This window comes from Camelus dromedarius, chromosome 9 (genome assembly GCF_036321535.1).
Source record: "Camelus dromedarius isolate mCamDro1 chromosome 9, mCamDro1.pat, whole genome shotgun sequence".
NCBI lineage: Eukaryota > Metazoa > Chordata > Mammalia > Artiodactyla > Camelidae > Camelus > Camelus dromedarius.
This window is the reverse complement of record NC_087444.1, coordinates 2,989,465-3,011,329: the sequence shown is the minus strand read 5'-3', so window position 1 is coordinate 3,011,329 and position 21,865 is coordinate 2,989,465. Positions and strand designations below refer to the sequence as shown.

Sequence of the window (21,865 nt, the reverse complement as noted above, 5' to 3'; positions counted from 1 at the left end):
TAAAACAAACTATGGTTACCAAAGAGGAAAGGGTGGGAGGGATAAATTAGGAGTTTGGGATTAACAGCTATATACTACTATATATAAAATACATAAACGGCAAGGACCTACTGTATTGCACAGGGAACTATATTTAGTTTCTTGTAATAAGCTATAATGGAAAAAAATCTGAAAATATATGTGCATACATATGTATGTATATGTATAACTGAATCACTTTGCTGTATACCTGAAACTAACATTGCAAATCAACTATACTTTAATAAAAAATATTTTAAAAAAAGAAATTAAGAAAACAATCTCATATATGATTACATCAAAAGAATAAAATATCTAGGAATAAATCTAACCAAGCGGGTAAAAGACCTGCACTTGGAAAACTGTAAGATATTGTTCAAAGAAACTGAAGACAACACAAACAAAAGGAAAGATATACTATGCTTGTGGCCTGAAAGAATTAATGCTGCTAAAATGACCATACTACCTACAGCAATCTACAGATTCAGTGCACTCCCTATCAAAATAGCAGTGGCATTTTTCATAGAAAAAGAAGAAAACATAGGCAGTATGCACTTTGACATCAGTCTTAGCATTATATTTTAGATATGTCTCCTCAGGCAAGGGAAACAAGCAAAACCAAATGGGACTAAACCTAAAATTATTTTGCACAGCAAAGGAAACTATCAACAAAGCAAAAAGATACTTGCAAACAATGTATATGATAAGGGGTTAATATTGAAAACAAAGAACTCATATAACTCAACATCTAAAAAACAACCTGTTTTAAAAATGGGCAATGGACCTGATAAGAGTTTTTTTCCAAAGAAAACACACAAAAGGCCAATAGATAGAGGAAAAATGCCAGCATCACTAACCATCAGAGAAATGCAAACGCAGACACAATGAGACACCACCTTATACCTCTCGGAATGGCTATCATCAAAAACACAACAAACGGCAAGTGATAGCGAGGATGTGGAAAAAGGGAACCTGCGTACTGCTGGTGGGACTGTAAATTGGTGCAACCAATGTGGAAAACAGTATAGAGTTTTCTCAAAAAATTAAAAATAGAATTCCCATATGACCCAGGAATTTCAGTTCTGGATTTTTACCAAAAACCCCCAAAAACATTGACTAGAAAAGATACATACACTCCAATGTTTACTGTGGCATTTTTTTACAGTCGCTAAGATATGGAAGTAACCTACGTGTTCACTGATAGATGAATGCATAAAGATGATGTGACATATGCACATGTTCTTTATGAATTCATCTATCCTATATACAATGGAATGTTGCTCAGCCAAAAAAAAAAAAAAAAAGAACTCTTGCCATTTTTGACAACATGGATGGATCTAGAGAGTATTACACTAAATGAAATAAGTCAGAGAAAGACAGGTACCTTATATTCTCACAAATATGTGTAATCTGTAAGCAAACAAACAAAACAAAATGAAACAGACTCACAGATACAGAAAACAAATGGGTAGTAGGGTGGGGGTGGGTAGGTGGGGGAAAACTGGTGAATTGAACTAAGAGGTACAAACATCCAGTTTTAAAATAAATAAGCCACAGAGATATAACATTCAGCAGAAGAAATATGGTCAGTAACATTGTAATAACTTCTTATGGGGACAGATGGTTAGATTTATTGTGATGATCATCCCATAATGTATGCAAATGTTAAAGCATGATGTAGTATACCTGAAATTAACACATTTGTGCATCGATTATATTTTAATAATAATTTTTAAAAATCCCTATGATCAAAACAAAGATTAGAAGGATATAAAACAACATATTAAAAGTGATCTTTGAGTGATTTAAAAAAAAACAGCCACTGAGCAATGAATTCGAAGGTTAAAACAAGTACCATTCAAAAATATTCAAGCAAATAAGCATACTGATCAGGGTAACACAAAAAGTTTAAATGAAACCTAAAATGTTGTCAAAAATTTTAATTGTAGTTTAGGTACATCAAATACTGTTTGTATGGGTTCGTTATACAAACATGTTTTCTAGTAACAGAATCTGATCTGTGTTTTCATTAAACAGCTTTTATTTCAGCTTGAGGAAATGGCTCATTGAGCTCTCTATTCAAGGGAAAATTACTTGAACTAAAAGCTTTCTGTCTTCCTAACTCCTTTAGACAGAGTGTCTGCTGTAAAATGCTGAGGCTATTAACATTTCAAACGAATCACAATATATGAGGATATACAAACTTATTAAGGTAAATGGAATTATGGCCAGACTACAAAAATACTGAGAAGTACATTTAAAGCACTCATCATTCAGCTGATTTAGTTATTAGGTTAAAATGATTCTATTGTTGTTCCACTGCTGTTTAGTCTATTTAACGATGAGAGAATTAGTAAGTTGTGCAGGAGGCTACTGAAATGCCTACACTGGAATCATACTGTGGCATCGAGAGAGATTTGGCTCAGATTTTAGAACTCAGTTGAGTAAGTTTTATTTCATAGATTTTCAATCCCTTCCTGCCAAATTTACTGAAACTGTACCCCAAATGTTCACAGCAGCACTGTTTACAATAGCCAAGGAATGGAAACAACGTAAATGTCCATCAACAGATGACTGGATAAAGAAGTTGTGGTATATTTATACAACGGAATACTACTCAGCCATAAAAATGATAAAATAATGCCATTTGCAGCAACATGGATGGACCTGGAGATCATCATTCTAAGTGAAGTAAGCCAGAAAGAGAAAGAAAAATACCATGATATCACTCATATGTGGAATCTAAAAAAACAAAAAGAGAGAAAGAGGGCAATAATGAACTCATCTACAAAACAGAAAGAGACTCGTAGACATTGTAAGCAATTTTATGGTTACTGGGGGAAAGGGAGTGGGAAGGGATAGATTTGGGAGTTTGAGATTTGCAGATACTAATTACTATATATAAAATGGATAAACAACAAGTTTCTTTTGTATAGCACAGGGAACTATATTCAATATCTTGTAGTAACCTATAATGAAAATGAACATATGTATTATATATGCATGACTGGAAATTGACACATTGTAACTGACTATACGTCAATAGAAATAAAAATAAAAATACTGATAAGGAAAAAAAGAATTGTCTACAGTACTTGGTGTGGCCTATAGCATCTCCCACAGTTAAATCATTTGTTTCTCTCTCCTTTAACCCTCACTCAGTTGTGTGCCTTCGTGAATCATGCTCTCTTTCCAGTTTCATTCAGCAGTCCAACTTCTCAACTTACCCTTACCTTTGTACAGCTGTTCCTGAACAGTGACCCAGTGATCACCCACTGCTGTCATTTCACAGATGAGCCTTGTTCCACCAAGTCTCAGTGAAACTTCTTAGTATGGACTGTTCTCTTCAAAAAAAAAAGTTCAAAAGTTTCCTTAGAAGTTTAGTCATGAGTGACAAAAATAGGTCCCCAGGATCCTAGGCTGTCAGAATGCCTTCTACCCAACTTCTCTCATCTTTCCAGTTCTCCACAGCCTTGTAACATGTCCCAGGGACAGAGGGCAAAACCAGACATTTATTGAATTACAGGATTCTTTCAGTAAGCTTATAACCATTTGAAGAAACTTTTACTAGCCTAAGTAAACTTCAAGTTTTGATAGAGGCAATGGTATGTTTTATATTACATAGAGTAAAGTGAAATTTTGATATTTTCATTACTGTATCTGTACTTCCCTGAGTAATCATCTTCCTCAGAGCTGCAGTTCATTCTCTTTCTAGCTGGCCCTAGTTTCTCTTAGACTTGGGCTTGTGAGTCCACGTTGGTTTTCACTGCTTGGTTAAATAATCAGGGCCACTGGTAAGTGTTTGAAACTGTGATCCCAGCTCTTTCTGATCATAGCTTGACCTAATTTATATTGTATTCATTCTAAAACTGTTCTAGTACTCCCTCACCTTTAAATTATACTTTGCTTTCATTCTATAGTCGTTTTGCCTATCCATTAAGTAAAAAATAAGTTTGGTACCTCCTAGGCCTTAAAAATCCTCCCTTCAGAGAGGCATAGATTAAAGAACAATTCCATTCTCTGCCAACAAAAAGTTATTTTATTTATCCTGATGTAGGGCTACAATGTGCTCACTCTGCCCATTAGTGTATACCTTTCCTCCCTTTTTTCACTTTCTGTGCATACCAAGCGGCAGGGCGTTATTTTCAGAGCTAACAGATCTCTCACAAGAGTCACAGCACAGTATTCCCTCAGGAAATTACCGCGGCCTATGGCTTGACCCTCAGCTTTGCAGATAACAAAATCTAATCATTCATCAAAGACTGATATTTAACCCAAATGCCAATTTATAAATGAAATTTACTAGACAGTCATAATGGCACAGATTGTATTATCATTTTACTAATAAAAAGAAGTTGAATGGGAAGCAAATGTGTAATTATAATCTGATACCAGGGAATCAGAACAAAGTGGAATTGGACATCTACTGAAAACAAAATAATATGGTCTTATCTATTATGCATGCATCTCTTGAATAGCCTTAAAGCAAATCAAATGTTTTAGAATGGCCAGTTAGGGTATTTGTATTCGTAATTTTGCTTCTTTTGCTAAGACGACAACTAATAGCCAGGGTGCATGTAAAGGACATAGAGCACTCATGGAAGATCCTGGGATCTGCTTGGGAAACTACCAAAAAAGCTGAACTTCTTGCAGGCAAATGAGAAGGGGAGAAGGGAAACGAAATGGAAACAGCTGGTTTAATGGATTCTTTCAAGAATCTGGGCCATGTGAGCATACGACAAAACAGGTAACTAGACTGAGGATGTGAGACTGAAGAAAATACTTTTCTTTTTCAGGTTAGGCGAGACTTGGATATATTTACTGTTGATGGTAAAAAGCTGGTACACAGGAAAAGACTGACAATAGAGATGGGGGAAAATAACTGCAGGGAAGCCCCTGAGGAGACAGAAAGGGATCCAAAATGCAGGTGAACAGACTACCCAGAGGGAAACTCAGCCTTCACTGAGACGATGAAGAGGCAAACTGAGTGCAGATTAAGTTTATAAAATTAGGGTAGGAAGTAGCAGGAATTCTCTTCTGACAGCTACCATTCTGTCCCTGAAGCAGGCGGTGAAGGCATCTGCTAAATGCGTGTGCATCCGTAGGTGGGTGCCACACCGGACTCAAGAGAAGCAGTAAAGGCCTGACCCAGACAGAGATAGAAGTTGACACAAAGAATTCGGAGGCAATGGTGTAAAATTACAGCTGCGTGTGTTAGGGTAAGAGTAAGCTGCTTTACAAAGAGATCCTCAAATTCAGTGGCTTAAAAAGACAGAAGTTTATTTCTCTCTCATTAAATAGTCAGTCCAAGGAGAATGTTCCAGGTCACTTAGGCACCCAGGTTCTTTTTATTTTGTTTATCTGCCATCTCCTATGGTGGTGTTTTCCTCATCTACATGGTTGAAGTTGGGTTGCAGGCAATTCCAGCTCCAGAAAAAGGAAAAGACCTTGGAGGAGCACATATGTAATATTTTGATGCCCAGGCCTGAAGCTGTACACTTCATTTCCGCTTGTAGTCTTCCGGTGAGAACTTAATCACTGGAGAGGCTGGGAAATATAGTCTGGCCATGGGCCCAGCTAAAACTCTGCAATTATAGAAAACGGAAAAGAACTGAAAAAATTGATAGTCTTCACCACAGCACAGTTGTATGCTTTTCTCAAACAATATACAACAACTTAAATAGAAATATAGTGAGAAAAAGGACAGTAATGAATTCAGTAAAGTTTTCCCATGTAACTAAAGAACTAAAATTTTGGCAAGAGAATGTGATAGAGAAGTGACAGACAATCATAATATTTAGGTTGAATAAGAAAATGAATAATAACAGCAGCTAATAGCTTATAGCATTTACTGATCACTTACTATATGCCAGGTATTATTCTAAGTGCTTTAATGTGTATTGACTTATTTAATAACCATAATAGCCATTTGAGGCATGTGTTATTATTTTATTTTATAACTGAGGAAACAAAGGCACAGAGAGATTAAATGACTTTCCCAAAGTGAGACAGTTAAAGTGGCAGCAAAGCAAGGCTCTGAACTGCTTCAAAGGTCATCTGGCTCCAGAGGCCACACTCTTCACCCCACCGTCACACTGCCTCAGGGACGGCAGTGATCGTCTATTGAACACCTACTCTACCCAGAAAGTGCACTAGCATTCCATGTGCGTTATCCAATTTCGTCCTTACAGTCAGCTTCTGAGGGAGCTACTGCTTCTATTTTACATTTAAGGAGACTGAAGTTCCGTTATTCAATAACTAATTCAAGGTCATGTGCTTATAAAAGTGGAGAAACCAGGATCAAACCAGATCCCTATGTTCTCAAAGCCCATCTCTTCTTCTTAAATATCTAAATTTTTATTATTAATATAGAACTTATGAACAGTGGAATTCAGCTATTCTAAGCATATAACTTCAATGAGTTTTGTTAAATACATACACCTGTATAGCAAATAATCTATTCAAGCTAGAACATTTCTATTATCTCAGAAAGTCTATTCCTATCCCTTTCCATTTAATTCCCTACCCCTGAGACAAGCATTGTTTTGATTTCCATTCTACATTGTTATTGTCTGTTCTTAAAAATTCATGTAAATGGAATCATAGTATTTAGTTCTGTATATAGCTTTTTTCATTACATTTTTGAGATTTATCCATGTTATTCTTTTTAAAAATTTTATTTTATTGAGTTATTCTATATAACAGTAGTTTATTATTTTTATAGTACTTACATGTATGAATATATCAAGTTGCCTATTGATTCTTCTACTCATGGACATTTGAGTTTTTCCAGTTTTTGGCCATACATGAGAAAAGGTAATGTGAACATTAATGTACAAGTCTTTTTGGTGGGCATTTATTTTCCTTTCTTTTGGCTAAATATCTGGGACGGGTACTGATGCATCATATAGCAGATGTCTGTAGAAATTAAAAGGAACTGCCAAACAATTTTCCAAAGTGACTCCAGATGCTCCACATCATTCAGTGTTATCAGTCTTTTTTATTATTCTGTGAAGTATCTGTTTAAGTCTACTATTTCTAAATTGAGATGTTTGTCTTTTTAATTTTTTATTTATAGTGAGGTTTTCTGTTTTTACAACTTTTCAACAGAAGTTTTCTGCCTCATATATTTATATCTCTCACCGTGTAGTATGCCTTTTCATTTTCTTAATAGTGAGATTTAAGAGATATTTTTAATTTTGATCAAGTCATTTATTAACTTTCCTTTTATAATTAGTGCTTTTTGCGTCCTAAGATATTTTGAGTGAGAAGTTGGAAGTTTTAAACAAAGAGTTAGAAAATATAAAGAACAACCAAAGATGAAAAATATAATAACTGAAATGAAAAATACACTAGAAAGAATCAATAGTAGACTAAATGATACCGAGGAATGGATTAGTGAGCTGGAAGACAGAGTAGTGGAAATTACTGCCGCTGAACAGAAAAAAGAATGAAAAGAAATGAGGACAGTTTAGGAGACTTCTGGGACAACATCTAGCACACTAATATTCACACTATAGGAGTCTCAGAAAAAGAAGAGAGGGAGAAAGGGCCTAAGAAAATATTTGAAGACATAAGACCTGAAAATTTCCCTAACCTGGGAAAGGAAACAGTCACCCAAATCCAGAAGAACAGAGTCCCAGACAAGATTAACCCAACGAGGAGTACACTAAGACACACTGTAATCAAGATGACAAAAATTAAAGATACAGAGAGAATATTAAGAGCAGCAAGGTAAAAGCAACAAATGACATACAAGGGAACTCCCATAAGGCTATCAGCTGATTTTTCAGCAGAAACTCTGCAGGCCAGAAGGGAGTGGCACAATGGATTTAAAGTGACGAAAGGGAAAGATCTACAACCAGGAACACTCAACCCAAGAGGGCTCTTGTTCAGATTTGATGGAGAAATAAAACGCTTCACAGACAAGCACCACCAAGAGCTCAGCAGCACCAAAACAGCTTTACAACAAATGTTAAAGGAACTTCTCCAGACAAAAAAGAAAGGGTCACATCCATAAACAAGAAAATTATGAAATGGAAAAGCTCACCAGTAAAGGCAAACTTACAGTAAAGGTAGGAAATCATCTACATACAAAGTTAGTAGGGAGGTTAAAAGACGAAAGTAGTAAAATAGTCTATATCCAAAATAAGCAGTGAAGGGACACACAAAACAATTAGATGTAAAATACAACATCAAAAGGTAATTGTAAGAAGAGGAGAGTACAAATTCAGGGTTTTAAAAATACGTTTGAAATTAAGAAATCAGCAACTTAAAACAATCAATCACGTGTGTGTCTGTATATCTATATATCTATATCTGTATCTATATATAGAGAGAGAGACACTACTATACAATACCCTCATGGTAACTACAAATCAAAAACCTATAGTAGATATACAAATGAAAAATAAAAAGGAATCCAAACATAACACTAGAGACAATCACAAAAGACGAGAAGAAAAAAGGGGTGGGGTGGAAAGACCTACAAAAACAAATCCAAAGCAATTAACAAAATAGCAATAAGAACATACATATTGATGATTAATTTAATCATTAACAGACAACATGCTCCCATCAAAAGACATAAAGTAGCTGAATGGATTCAAAAACAAGACACAAATATGTGCTGCCTACAGGAGACTCTTTCAGATCTAGAGACACATACAGACTGAAAGTGAGAGGATAGAAAATGGTATTCCATGCAAATGGAAATCAAAAGAAAGCCAGAGTAGAAACACTTATATCAGACAAAACAGACTTTAAAATAAAGACTGTTACAAGAGATAAAAAAGGAACTACATAATGAGCAAGAGATCAATTCAAGAAGATATAACAACTGTATATACACACCCAACATAGGAGCACCTCAATATATAAGGCAAATATTAACAGACATAAAAGGAGAACTCAGCAATAACACAGTAATAGTATGAGACTTTAACATTCATTTATATCAATGGACAGATCATCTAGACAGAAAATCAACAAGGAATCACAGCTCAAATGTTCTTAATTGATATACAGAGAGCATTCCATCCAAAAGTAGTGGAATACATATTCTTTTCAAATGCACATGGAACATTCTCCAGGATAAACAACATACTAGGCCACAAAACAGCTCAGTAAATTTAAGAAAACTGAAATCATATCAAGCATGTTTTTCAACCATAATGCTATGAGACTAGAAATCAACTACAAGAAAAACAACTGTAAAAACACAAACATGTGGAGGCTAAATGATATGCTACCAAACAACCAATGGATCACTGAAGAAATTAAAGAGGAAGCAAAAAAAAAAAAAAAAACACCTAGAGACAAATGAAAATGAAAACATGATGATCCAAAACGTATGGGATGCAGCAAAAGCAGTTCTAGGAGGGAATTTATAGCGATACAAGCTTACCCCAGGAAACAAGAAAACTCTAAAATAAACAATCCAACTTTAGACCTAAAGGAACTAGAGAAAGAAGAACAAACAAAACCCAAAGTTAGCAGAAGGAAAGAAATCATAAAGATCACAGCAGAAATAGAGACTAAAAATATAGAAAAGATCAATGAAACTAAAAGTTGGTTTCTTGAAAAGATAAATAAAATTGATAAACTTTTAGCCAGACTTATCAAGAAAAAAAGGGAGAGGGATCAAATCAATAAAATTAGAAATGAAAAAAGGAGAAGTTACAACTGACACCATAGAAATATAAAGGATCATAAAAGACTACTACAAACAACTATACTCCAATAAAATGGACAGCCTATAAGAAATAGACAAATTCTTAGAAAGGTACAGTCTCCCAAGATTGAACCAGTTAGAAATAGAAGCTATGAACAGACGAATTACCAGTAATGAAATTGAATCAGTAATTCAAAAACTCCCAACAGACAAAAGTCCAGGACCAGATGGCTTCACAGGGGAATTCAACCAAATATTTAGAGAAGAGTTAAAATCTACCCTTCTGAAACTACCCCAAGGAACTGCAGAGGAAGGAACACTTCTGAGCTCATTCTATGAGGCCACCATCCCGATACCAAAACTAGACAAAGATACCACAAAACAAGAAAATGACAGGCCAATATCACTGATGAACATAGATGCAAAAATCCTTAACAAAATACTAGCAAACTGAATCCGACAATACATTAAAAGGATCACACCGTGATTAAGTGGGACTTATCCCTGGGATGCAAGGATTTTTCAGTATCTGCAAATCAATCAATGTGATACACCATATTAACAAACTGAAGAATAAAAACCAAATGATCATCTCAACAGATGCAAAAAAAGCTTTGGATAAAATTCAATATCCATTTATAATAAAAACTCCAGAATTGGGCAAAGAGGGAATATACCTCAACACAATAAAGGCATATGTGACAAACCCACAGCTAACATCACACTTAATGGTGAAAAGCTGAAAGCATTCCCTCAAAGATCAGGAAGAAGACAAGGATGCCCACTCTCACCACTTTTATTCAACATAGTCTTGGAAGTCCTAGTCACAGCAATCAGAGTATAAAAGGAAATAAAAGCAATCCAAATTGGAAAGGAAGAAATGAAACTGTCACTGTTTGCAGATGACATGATACTATATATAGAAAATCCTAAAGATGACACTAGAAAACTACTAGAGCTCATCAATGAATTTGGTAAAGTTGCAGGGTACAAATTTAATATACAGAAATCTGCTGCATTTCTCTACACTAACAATGAAATATCAAAAACAAAACAAAACAAAACAAAACAAAAAACAAAAAGAAAGAAATTAAGGAAACAACCCGATGTACAACTGCATCAAAAAGAATAAAATACTTAGGAATAAACCTACTTAAGGAGGCAAGAGAGCTGTACTCCAAAAACTATAAGACACTGATGAAAGAAATTAATGATGACACAAACAGATGGAAAGATGTACTATGTTCTTGGATTGGAAGAATGAATACTGTTAAAATGATCATATTACCACGACAATATACAGATTCAATGCAATCTCTGTCAAAATACCAATGGCATTTTTCGCAGAACTAGAACAAATAATTTAAAAATTTATATGGAAACACAAAAGACTTTGGATAGCCAAAACAATCTTGAGAAAGAAGAATGGAGCTGACAGAATCACACTCCCTGACTTCAGACTATACTACAACGCTACAGTAATCAAAACAGTATGGTACTGGCACAAGAAACAGAAACATAGATCAATGGAACAGGATAGAGAACTCAGAAATAAACCCACACACTTATGGTCAATTAATCCATGACAAAAGATACAAGAATATACAAGAGAAAAAAGACAGTCTCTTAAATAAGTGCTGTGGAGAAAACTAGACAGCTACATGTAAAAAAATGAAATTAGAACATTCTCTAACACCACATACAAAAATAAACTCAAAATGGATTAAAGACCTAACTATAAGGCTGGAAACTATAAAACTCCTAGAGGAAAATACAGGCACTCTGAAATAAATTGAAGCAATATTTTTTTCGATCCATCTCCTAAAGCAAAGGAAATAAAAGCAAAAGTAAACAAATGGGACCTAATCAAACTTAAAAGTGTTTGCACAGCAAAAGAAACCACTGACAAAACAAAAAGACGACCTACTGAATGGGAGAAAATATTTGTAAATAATACGACAAATAAGGGATTAATAGCCAACATATATAAACAAATCACATAATTTAATATCAAAAAACAAATGACCCGACTAAAAAATGGGCAGGAAAACTGAATAGACATTTTTCCGAAGATGAAGTGCAGATGGACAACAGGCACATGAAAAGATGCTCAACATTGCTAATCATCAGGGAAATGCAAATCAAAACCACAATGAGATACCACCTAACACCTGTCTGAATGGCTATCATCAAAATGTCTACAAATAACAAATGTTGATGAGGATGTGGAGAAAAGGGGACTCTTGTACACTGTTGGTGGGAATGGAAACTGGTGCAGCCACTGTGGAAAGCAGTACAGAGGCTTCTCAAAAAACTAAAAAAATAAAACTACCATATGACCCAGCAATTCCACTCCTCCTGGCTATCTATCTGAAAAAACCCAAAACAATTAATTCAAAAAGATACATGTACCCTAATGTTCATAGCAGCATTATTTACAATTGCCAAGACATGGAAACAACCTAAGTGTCCATCAACAGATAACTAGATAAAGGAGAGATGGTATATATATGCAATAGAATACTACTCAGGCTTAAAAAAAATAATTTTGCCATTTGCAGCAACATGGATGGATTTGGAGGCATTATACTAAGTGAAATAAGTCAGATAAAGAGAAACACTGTATGACAGAACTTATATGTGGAATCTGAAAAATATAACAAACTAGTGAATGTAACAAAAGGAAGCCGACTTACAGAGAACAAACTAGTGGTTACCAGCGGGGAGGGTGGAGAGGGACAATACAAGGGTGGGGGTGTAAAAGGTACAAACTATTGGTGTAAGACGGGCTCAAGGATGTATTGTACAACACGGGGAATGTAGCCAATATTTTGTAATAACTGTGAATGGAATGTAATCGTTAAAGTTGTATAAAAATAAAAAAATTGAAGAAATCTCTACCTACTCCAAGGTCATGAAGTTATTCTATGTTTCTTCTAGAATCTTTTTAGTTTCAGCCTTTACATTTAGAGGTCTATGGTCCACCATAACAATTTTAAACATAATATGAGGTAGAGATTGAGATTCTTTTCTCCCCTTAAGTTTCTCCAATGGTTCCATCATTATCTGCTAAGGACTTTATTTTCAACATTGAACTACTTTGGTGCCTTGCTGAAAATCAATTAAATATATATCTTTATACATTATATATGTATACATATTAAATCATATATAACATACAAATATATAATCTATTTTGTTCCACTGATATATTTATGAACTCTTTTAGTTCTACTGATATTGTAATTTAATTCTTAAAATCAAGTAGTGTAGTGTAAGTCCTCCAACTGTGTTCTTTTTCAAGATTATTTGTCTATTCTAGGTCCTTGACATTTCCAATTAACTTTCAGAATCAGCTTGTCAACTTCTTAAAAACAAAAAGACCTATTGGGATTTTGTTTGGGTTTGCATTGAATCTACACATTAATTTGAAAGAGGACTGACATTTTAGCAATACTGAATACCATGAATGTGGTATATACCTCTGTCTCTTTAACTCTTTGTCTTGGCAGTGTTTTAAACTTAAATACACAGCTCTTAATGTCTTACATTTAATTAATTTCTAGGTACTTTATGTTACTTATTGTTGATAAGAAGAAAGTTTTAGTCTGGACAGAAGATCAAACCAGCCACAACATTCCCTTAAGCCAAAGCCTAATCCAGGGCAGTTCTGCAGTCCACAGATCAAGGAGCAATTTCCACTTTCAAGTCTTATTTTAAGAAATATACTTTATAAGGCCAGAGCTGCCATAGCAACTGATTCCTCTAATGGATCTGAGCAAAGTAAACTGAAAACCTTCTGGAAAGGATTCACCAAGCTAAATGCCACTACGAACATTTGTGATTCCTGGGAGGTCAAAATATCAACATTCACAGGAGTTTGAAAGAAGTTGATCCCAACTCTCACAGATGACTTGGAGGGGTTTAAGACTTCAGTGGAGGAAGCAGCAAGAGAACTAGAATTAGAAGTGGAGCCTGAAGATGTGACTGAACTGCTGCCACCTCATGATAAAACTTGAATAAATGAGGAGTTGCTTCTTATATATGAGGAGAGAGAGTAGTTTCTTGAGATGGTATCTATTCCTGGTGAAGCTTCTGTGAAGACTGTTGAAACAACAACAAATGACTTAAAATATTATATAAACTTAGTTGATAAAGCAGGGGCAGGATTTCAGAGAATTGAATCCAATTCTGAAAGCAGTCATATTGTGGGTAAAATGCTATCAAACAGCATTGTATGTTACAGAGAACTGTTTATTAAAGAAAGAGTCAATGTGGCAAACTTCATCATTGCCTTATTTTAAGAAATTATCACAGCTAGAAGAAGAAATAAGTGATGAGGAGATAGGTAATTTATCTGAGAAAGAGTTTAAAGTAATGATGGCCAAGATGTTCAAAGAACTCAAGAGGAGTATAGATGCACAAAGTGAAGTTTTTAGCAAAGAATTGGAAAATATAAAGAATACTCAGAGTTGAAGAATAAAATCAGTGAAATGAACAATATACTAGAAGGAACCAAGAATAGACTAAATGAGTCAGAAGAACGGATCAGTGAGCTAGAAGACAGATTAATGGAAATCACTAATGCAGAACAGAAAAAAGAATAAAAGGGAATGAGGATAGTTTAAAAGAACTCTGGGACAACATGAAGTGCTCCAATATTCACATTATAGGGGTCCCAGAAAGAGAAGAGAGAGAGAAAGGACCTGAGAAAATTCTTAGAGAGATAATAACTGAAAACTTCCCCAACCTGGGAAAGAAAACAGTCACCCAAGTCCTGGAAGTGCAGAGAATTCCACACAGGATCAACCCAAAGAGGAACACACCAAGGCACACAGTCATCAAATTGACAACAATTAAGGATAAGGAGAAAATATTAAAATTAGCAAGAGAAAAGCAACAAATGACATACAAGGGAACTCCCATAAGGTTATCAGCTGATTTTTCAGCAGAAACTCTACAGGCCAGAAGGGAGTGGCACAATGGATCTGAAGTGATTCAAGGGGGAAACTTACAACCACGAACACTCTATCCAGCAAGGCTCTCGTTCAGATTTGATGGAGAAATCAAAAGCTTCACAGATAAACAAAAGCTAAAAGAATTCAGCACCACCAAACCAGCTTTACAACAAATGTTAAAGGACCTTCTCCAGTCATCAAACCATAAGAAAAGAGAACAAAAAGAAGAAAGAGAAAAGAAAAAGAAGACCTACAAAATATTGGTTTGGCTGTTCGGGGTCTTTTGTGGTTCCTTATACATTTTGGAATTGTTTGTTCTAGTTCTGTGAGGAGTGTCGCGAGTATTTTGATGGGGGTTGCGTTGGATCTGTGGATTGCTTTGGGTAGTGTGGCCATTTTGATAGTGTTGATTCTTCCAATCCAAGAGCACAAGAAATCTTTCCATTTCTTTGTGTCATTTCGGTTTTCAGAGTACGGGTAACCTCCTTGGTTAAGTTTATTTCTAGGTATTTTGTTGTTTTTGATGCAATGGAAATGTCTCCGCCTGTTACAAAATTCTGGTTTTTGAAGTGAAAAAAAAAAGTGAATGAAGGGTTGCAAATGGCATAATATCTCCTTTTTTATGGGTGAGTTGTACTCCATTATATATATGTATATATATACATACTGCATCTTTATTATCTATTCAACTATTGAGTGCACTTGGGATGCTTCCATATCTTGGCAATTATAAACAATGTTGCTGTTAATAGCAGGTTGTATATATCTTTTTGAGTTAATTCTTATTTTGTGGCTGGCTTTATTCCTTTGATAACTATGCAAGTTTAAAAAGCTAAACCTCTAAACGTTCTTAGAAACAATGAACAGTACATGTATGTAAATTTAAAACTATATGTGCAGTAAAAAAAAATGATCTATCAAGCCATGAAAGACACAGAAGAAATTTAAAAGACACATTACTAAATGAAAGAAGCCAGTCTGAAAAGGCTACAGACTATACGATTCCAACCAAATGACATTTTGGAAAAGGCAAAGCTACAGAAACAATAAAAAGATTGTGGTTTCCAGGGATTTGGGGAGAGGGAGGAAGGGAGGAATGAATTGATGCAGCACAAGGGATTTTTAGGGCAATGAAATTATTCTGTATGATACTATAGTGGTGGCTACATGTCATTATATATTTGTCAAAGCCCACAGAATGTACAACATCAAGAGTGGACCCTAATGTAAAGGATGGACTTTGGTTGATAATAATGTGTCCATGTTGATTCATCAATTGTACCAAATATGTCACACTGATGAGGGATGTTGAGGGTAGAGGAGTATACATGTGTGGTTGGGGAGGGCTATGTGCGAACTCTGTATTTTCTGCTCAATTCTGTTGTGAACCTGAAACTGTTCTAAAAGACTAAAGTCTATTAAAATGAATTTTTAAAAAAAATGTATCTATTGCACCTACATTTGTACTTCATAAAAACTTCTGGGCAATTTAGATAACTTTCTCCTCTTGTGTTTAAATAGTAGTCCGTATGTTTGAGCATTTCTTCGGTGCTATTTTCCTGAATAAAAGGCCGAAGTTATTTGAAAATAAATATGAACTGTTTCTGACAGAGAAGCAAATGAAAGATTGATAGAATCAAAGCTGAACACACATCTCCACACAACTCAAGCCAGAAGAAATCAGACAGACCTCAATTACCTAGCTACTTCAAGAACAACTCCTTTGCTCTGATTTCAGTATTGTTTTATTTCTAGGCTTCATTTGGCATTTGTACATGTTGTGTTTGAATAAACTGGCAATTTGTTAAATTAAAAAAAAAAAGAAAGAAAAATTATAACAGCCACCCCAACCTTCAGCAACCACCAAGATAGAGGAAAGATCCTCCACTAGCAAAAAGATTATAATTTGCCGAAGGCTTGGATAATGATTAGATTTTTTTTAGCAATAAAGCATTTTAAAATTAAGGCATGGACACTGATTTTTTTAGATATTGCTACATATACTGTAAACATAACTTTTCTATGCACTGGGAAACCAAAAAATTCATGTGATTTGTCTGCTGTGATATTTGCTTTATAGCAGTGATCTTGAACTGAATCTGCAATATCTCCAAGGTATGCCTATAGTATCTACTTCACAAGATTGTTTTGTGGATTAAATGAGTAAACAAATATAAAGTACTTAAAATAGTGCCTGATAAACGGTAAAAACTTAAAAGTTAGTCATTATTAGTACAATTATGAACCTATGACAGAACGATCTGTAAATTCATATTACTTTTTTTTAATTCATATTATTTTTTAAAAAGTATTATTAGAAAAATAAGCAAGCAATATTGTAGTTTGATTGAAAATATAAATTACTCAATGCACTTATTATGCATTTTAATGATTTCTACATAAAAAAAAAGACAAGGAAAACAGCAAGTTTAAACCAAAATAATAAATAATTATTTTTCACAAAGACTATAAGTAAGCTTTAGAAGAAGTTTCTTTAAAAATATTAAGATATAAAATTTATTCAAAAGCAATAAAATAACAACTTCTATGAACTACATATAATAAGTAAATATAGCACAGTACCAAAAATCCCATTTTTCATCACATCAGCATCTTCTTTTAATCATAAATTTTCTCCCTGGAATACAAAATAATAGATTAATATTTGAAGTATTTGAAATAATTGACGGAGGACTAAAAGCCCACTATAGTAATCAAGGGTACAATTTAAAGCAAGAGTGGAAAATATTTAGTCAGCTGAAAAATATGAAGCAGAAAAAGTCAGTAACAAACCACATCGGTCGAAAAAGCAAATAATTCAGGTGGAGGGGTTAGGAGGGAGTGTAAGGGTTAAACTAAATTTATTTTAAAAACAAAAACAGCTGACATAATAAAAATAAGACATTTAGACACTGGTGTCACATTATAGTTCAACTGAGGGCACCAGTAAGATAGGCAAATGAAGGACCACATGAAAGAAGTCAGTGAAAGAGAGGATAGAGGGGAAAAAAAGAGCAGGAAAGGAGGGAGACAAGAGAAATATTTGCACAAAAAAGTAGCACAGCACAGAGAAATAGGAAAATAGAGGGAAGAGCCTCAGAAGACTCTAAAATTATAGGTCAAATATTCCTCTTACATCTTGGCCTTCTCTGGGGCCAGGAATCTGAAAATGTTAACCTGTCTCTGGGCACTACCTGTACTCCTGCTTCATCTTGTTTTCCTCCCGCCTGTGTTACCCCACAGCTGATTTTCCCCATTAGCTTTCATCTTATTGCAGGGTATACAGACCATATTCATATTCTGTAAACTACTTTTCCTTTTTGAAAGTAAGCTGGATATAAATAGTACTTCTTACAACTTCCTAAAAAACCGTGAATCTGCAAGGTAGCTCACACTTCTGCTGCTCTCATCTAAAACAGGAGTTCCTGAAGTCTGTGAATGCCTTGAAATTGTGTGCATGTGGCATTTTTTGTGAGTTCTGAAGCTTCTGTCTGAGTCTGAAAGCAAAATACTGCTGTTTTAGAGGCTTTAGTATGAATGGACTTGCCAATGTAGTTAGCTACTAATCTGTTATACCATAAATTCGCTATGCCTCAGCTGATAACCCAGCTTCTTATTTCATTAAGAAAATAAAGACAATAGCAGAATTTCTCCCCTCCTATCATGTGTTTCTTCCACTCCAGATGTTTCTGTACCTTTATATGCTGCCTTCCTTCCTGTACAGTAGATAAACTCCCTTTTTTATCCAAGGCCAATTCTACTTCTCTGCTGGATCCTGCCTACTTTAAGGATTTTACTACTTTCACTCTCTTGTCTTGAGTTTTCAGTTTCACTGTTTATTGGATCACTTTCATCAACATACAAAATTCTGTTTTATCTCTTACTCTAAAAAACAAAATGAAAAACTCTCCCTTTTCATCGTGTCCCTCTCATTTCTCTGCTGTACTGTGTATCAAAAGAGCTGTCTATTCTTGGTGCTTCCATTTGTTCCTCTCCCTTTATCTCTGATCCCACTCTTAATCAGGCTTTTATCCTATTTCTCTGAAGCCATTCTTTAAAAAGTCATCAACTGATTCCACATTAACAAACATGACATCAGTTATCAATCCTCGTCTTATTTAGCAATATTTGACACAGATGACCTCATCCTCCTTGAAGAAGAAAAATGTTCTTACTTGGCTTATGGGATATTATACTCTCCTAATTTTTCTCCTGTGTCACTGCTTACTTCTCAGTTAGCTTTAACTTAAATTACTTGAATGCTAAAAGTAACTTAGCCTTAGTAAAGTAGGCTTAGTTTTTGGAACTTATTTTTTTTTAACCTCCAGTAATTCCACTGACTTAATCCAGCATTTGGCTCTAATTACCAACTATATGTTGATGATATCCAAATTTTGTAATTTCAGTCTCATAAACTCAACCATTCATTTGTCATCTCCACTTGGACATCTAATAGAACTCTCAAATTTAATATATCTAAAATCAAACTCTTGATTCTCTCCATGCCTCAGAATCTGATCATCTGCTATTATTCCCCATCTCAGTAAATGCTCAGTTACTCTGGCCAAAATCTTTGGAGTCTTCCTTGATTTGTTTCTCTCAAAACCTGCATCAAATACTGCTGGCTCTACCTGCAAAATATATCCAGAAATTGAGCTATTTTCAACACTTCCACATCTACCCCCCTTGCCTACTCAAAACCATCTCTTGCCTGGTTTGTTACAAGTAACCTCCGAGATAATCTCTGTTCTTATCCCTTTATCATCCATTCTTCATAAAGCAGTCAGACTGACCCTTTAAAAATATAAATCAGATCATGTCCCTTTCCTAAGCAGAAACTTTCAATGGCTTCCCATCACACTTCAAATAAAATCCCAAGTTCTGAAAGGATCTACAGGATCACTAGGGTACCCCTACCCCACTACCCCACCCTCAGCATTATCTCTTATCTCCCACTTCTCACCCTTTCATTTACAATAAACCAGCCACACACCCCCTAGCTGTTTTTTGACCGTGCCAGGCATGCTACCACCTCAGGACTTTAGCACCTGTTGCTCCCTCTCCTCTAATGTTCTTCCTTCAGAGATGAGATAGTTTAATTCCTTACTTCCTACAAGACTCTGATTAAATGTCACCTTCTGGTGAGACTTTCCCTGATCACCCTATATAAAGCAGTACCCCAGTCACACTGTATCCTCTTACCAGCTTTTCTTCATAACACATTTCCACCTGGCATTACAGCATATATCTACTTGTTCATTGATGATCTCCCCACTAAAATGTAAGCTCTGTTTGGACCGGGTTTTGATTGTTTTTGTTTTGTTTTATTTCTATAATCCTGGTGCCTAGTATACAGTAGATGCTCAATAAATACTAAATGAATCAAGTGTCTGAATAAACGATAAACAGGAAACACAACTGTGGTTTTAAAGGCTAGATGAAAACTAATTTTATCAGGGTTTATAGAAAATTGTCTTGTTTATCACCTTACTTGTTTGCTATAAACTTGAAATTTCATAATGTCCAAATTTTGTTTTGCCAGTAAGAACATCATTATATTTCTATAGTTTTCTGCTTATAAATAATAAATTAAGCTTTTTAACATTCAGAAAAATGTGGAGAAATGAACAGAAGCTCCAACAGTCTTTGTCTTGGATCCATTCTAAAAACACTTTTTAAACTTTTTAAGCCACCAAACCTATTTTGTTATGTTTGAAAATGAGGCAAATGGGCATTTGAAAAAAAAAGCTGACATAAGCTGGAAGAGATTATTTCTGTATGCAAATTATAGATTAACTGCTTATAAACAACACCAACTGTCTGTAAGGTACGTGTAGTAGGGATAAAGTTGCCTCTTCAGTATGATATGCTCAAGGAATAATGGGAGTAGAAAAATTATGTGAATGAGATATTCTGAGCCATTATGGAAGTCTATGACCAAAACAAAGGCTACCTTAATAATTTTTACTAGAATGGTTTCCAGGAAGTCAAGGAATACAACAAATTTTGGAACTCCATAAAACATTCTCCACTGTTCTGGAGTTCAAAATACTTTCCTAATATGAGGTAGAATTAGTCTTCAAATATAGAGATTATATTTAATCAGATACATAGGTAACTTTAACAAAAGTTAATATTAAAAATCTAAAGTTTCAACTCAACTTGTCTGGGGTAAAAGCATTAAAAACTTACAATGAATTTTTTCATCCTTTCAGTATTTGTGCACATCACCTAATGGCATAAATGCTTCATTTAAATATATGGGTCTTTTTTTCTACAAGCAATTAAATGATATTCTCTGGAGACAAATTACTATAACTTCTAACGTATGATTTACATACCTGAGTTGGACCAGCACCTGCTTGCATAGAAGACTTTTTTAATAGTCTCACTTCTTTGTTTATGTATCTCAGCATTCCACTAAGTGTACTGAAGTCATTATTCTCAGAACTATCATCTTCTAGGTCATATGCGAGAGGTTTAAATGAGTCTGACTGGGTATAAGTCAGATTCTTCTGGCTTTCTTCTAATGTTGAAGGTTGTTCCAATTGCATTTTTTTTAAGTCCTGCAACAATTCTTCAGAAAGGTCTTCATCACCATGAGTTCTGAAACTAAGGTCACTCGCGCTAATAGAGCGACGTAGTTTTCTACACTTGAAAAAAGTTGTGTGAGAATGTTTAGCAAATTTTGGATCTTCAGTATCAGGCATAACTTCCATGGGAGATGTAAATGGGGCTGGTAGAAATTTGATGTCTTCTGTCCTTTCATGACCAGAAATTTTGGCTTGTAATCTGGTTAATTCTGATTCCTGTAGAAAAATTGGTACATAGTGGGTGCTGAATACATTTTTGTTAAATGAAATGAATTACTTAGAAAATCACAGACTCTTAGAAGTCATTTAAGTTAAACTTCATCCCAATATAGGAATTCTTTTTATAACAACTCATGGGAGTTTTCCAAGCTCTGTTAAAACCCTTCATTTTGGGGCAATTATCTATGTTCACTACAAGTATGTTTAAACTATACTAAGGAATTCCATGAAAAGTAGATTTTTCCTTATAGTTTTTTTCTTTCTTAGTGTTAATGACAATATCAATTTCTATTCGTCTGAAATCTTAAATCCAGAAAATTTTCTGCAAAAGTATAATGGTTCACTATCATTTGTTAATCTAACATATATACACACAAAAAACAACTCCCTTCAGAATTTCTAAT

General features: G+C 34.7%; 1 protein-coding gene across 10 annotated transcripts in view; it reads right to left on the bottom strand.

Moving 5' to 3' along the window:
* The window catches only part of CCDC18 (coiled-coil domain containing 18), a 112,419-nt gene that overhangs the window by 8,260 nt on the left and 82,294 nt on the right, over positions 1-21,865 (bottom strand). For 3 of the 10 annotated variants that reach the window (XM_064488725.1, XM_031457611.2, XM_031457610.2), the window contains 3 exons: positions 20,991-21,458; positions 17,233-17,287; positions 4,417-5,603 (listed from right to left, as the gene is read on the bottom strand). In XM_064488725.1, the coding sequence (XP_064344795.1) occupies positions 17,273-17,287; positions 20,991-21,458 (483 nt within the window). In that variant the 3' untranslated portion in view covers positions 4,417-5,603; positions 17,233-17,272. The other 7 variants (XR_010382169.1, XR_010382167.1, XM_064488727.1 and 4 more) reach the window with 5 other exon arrangements.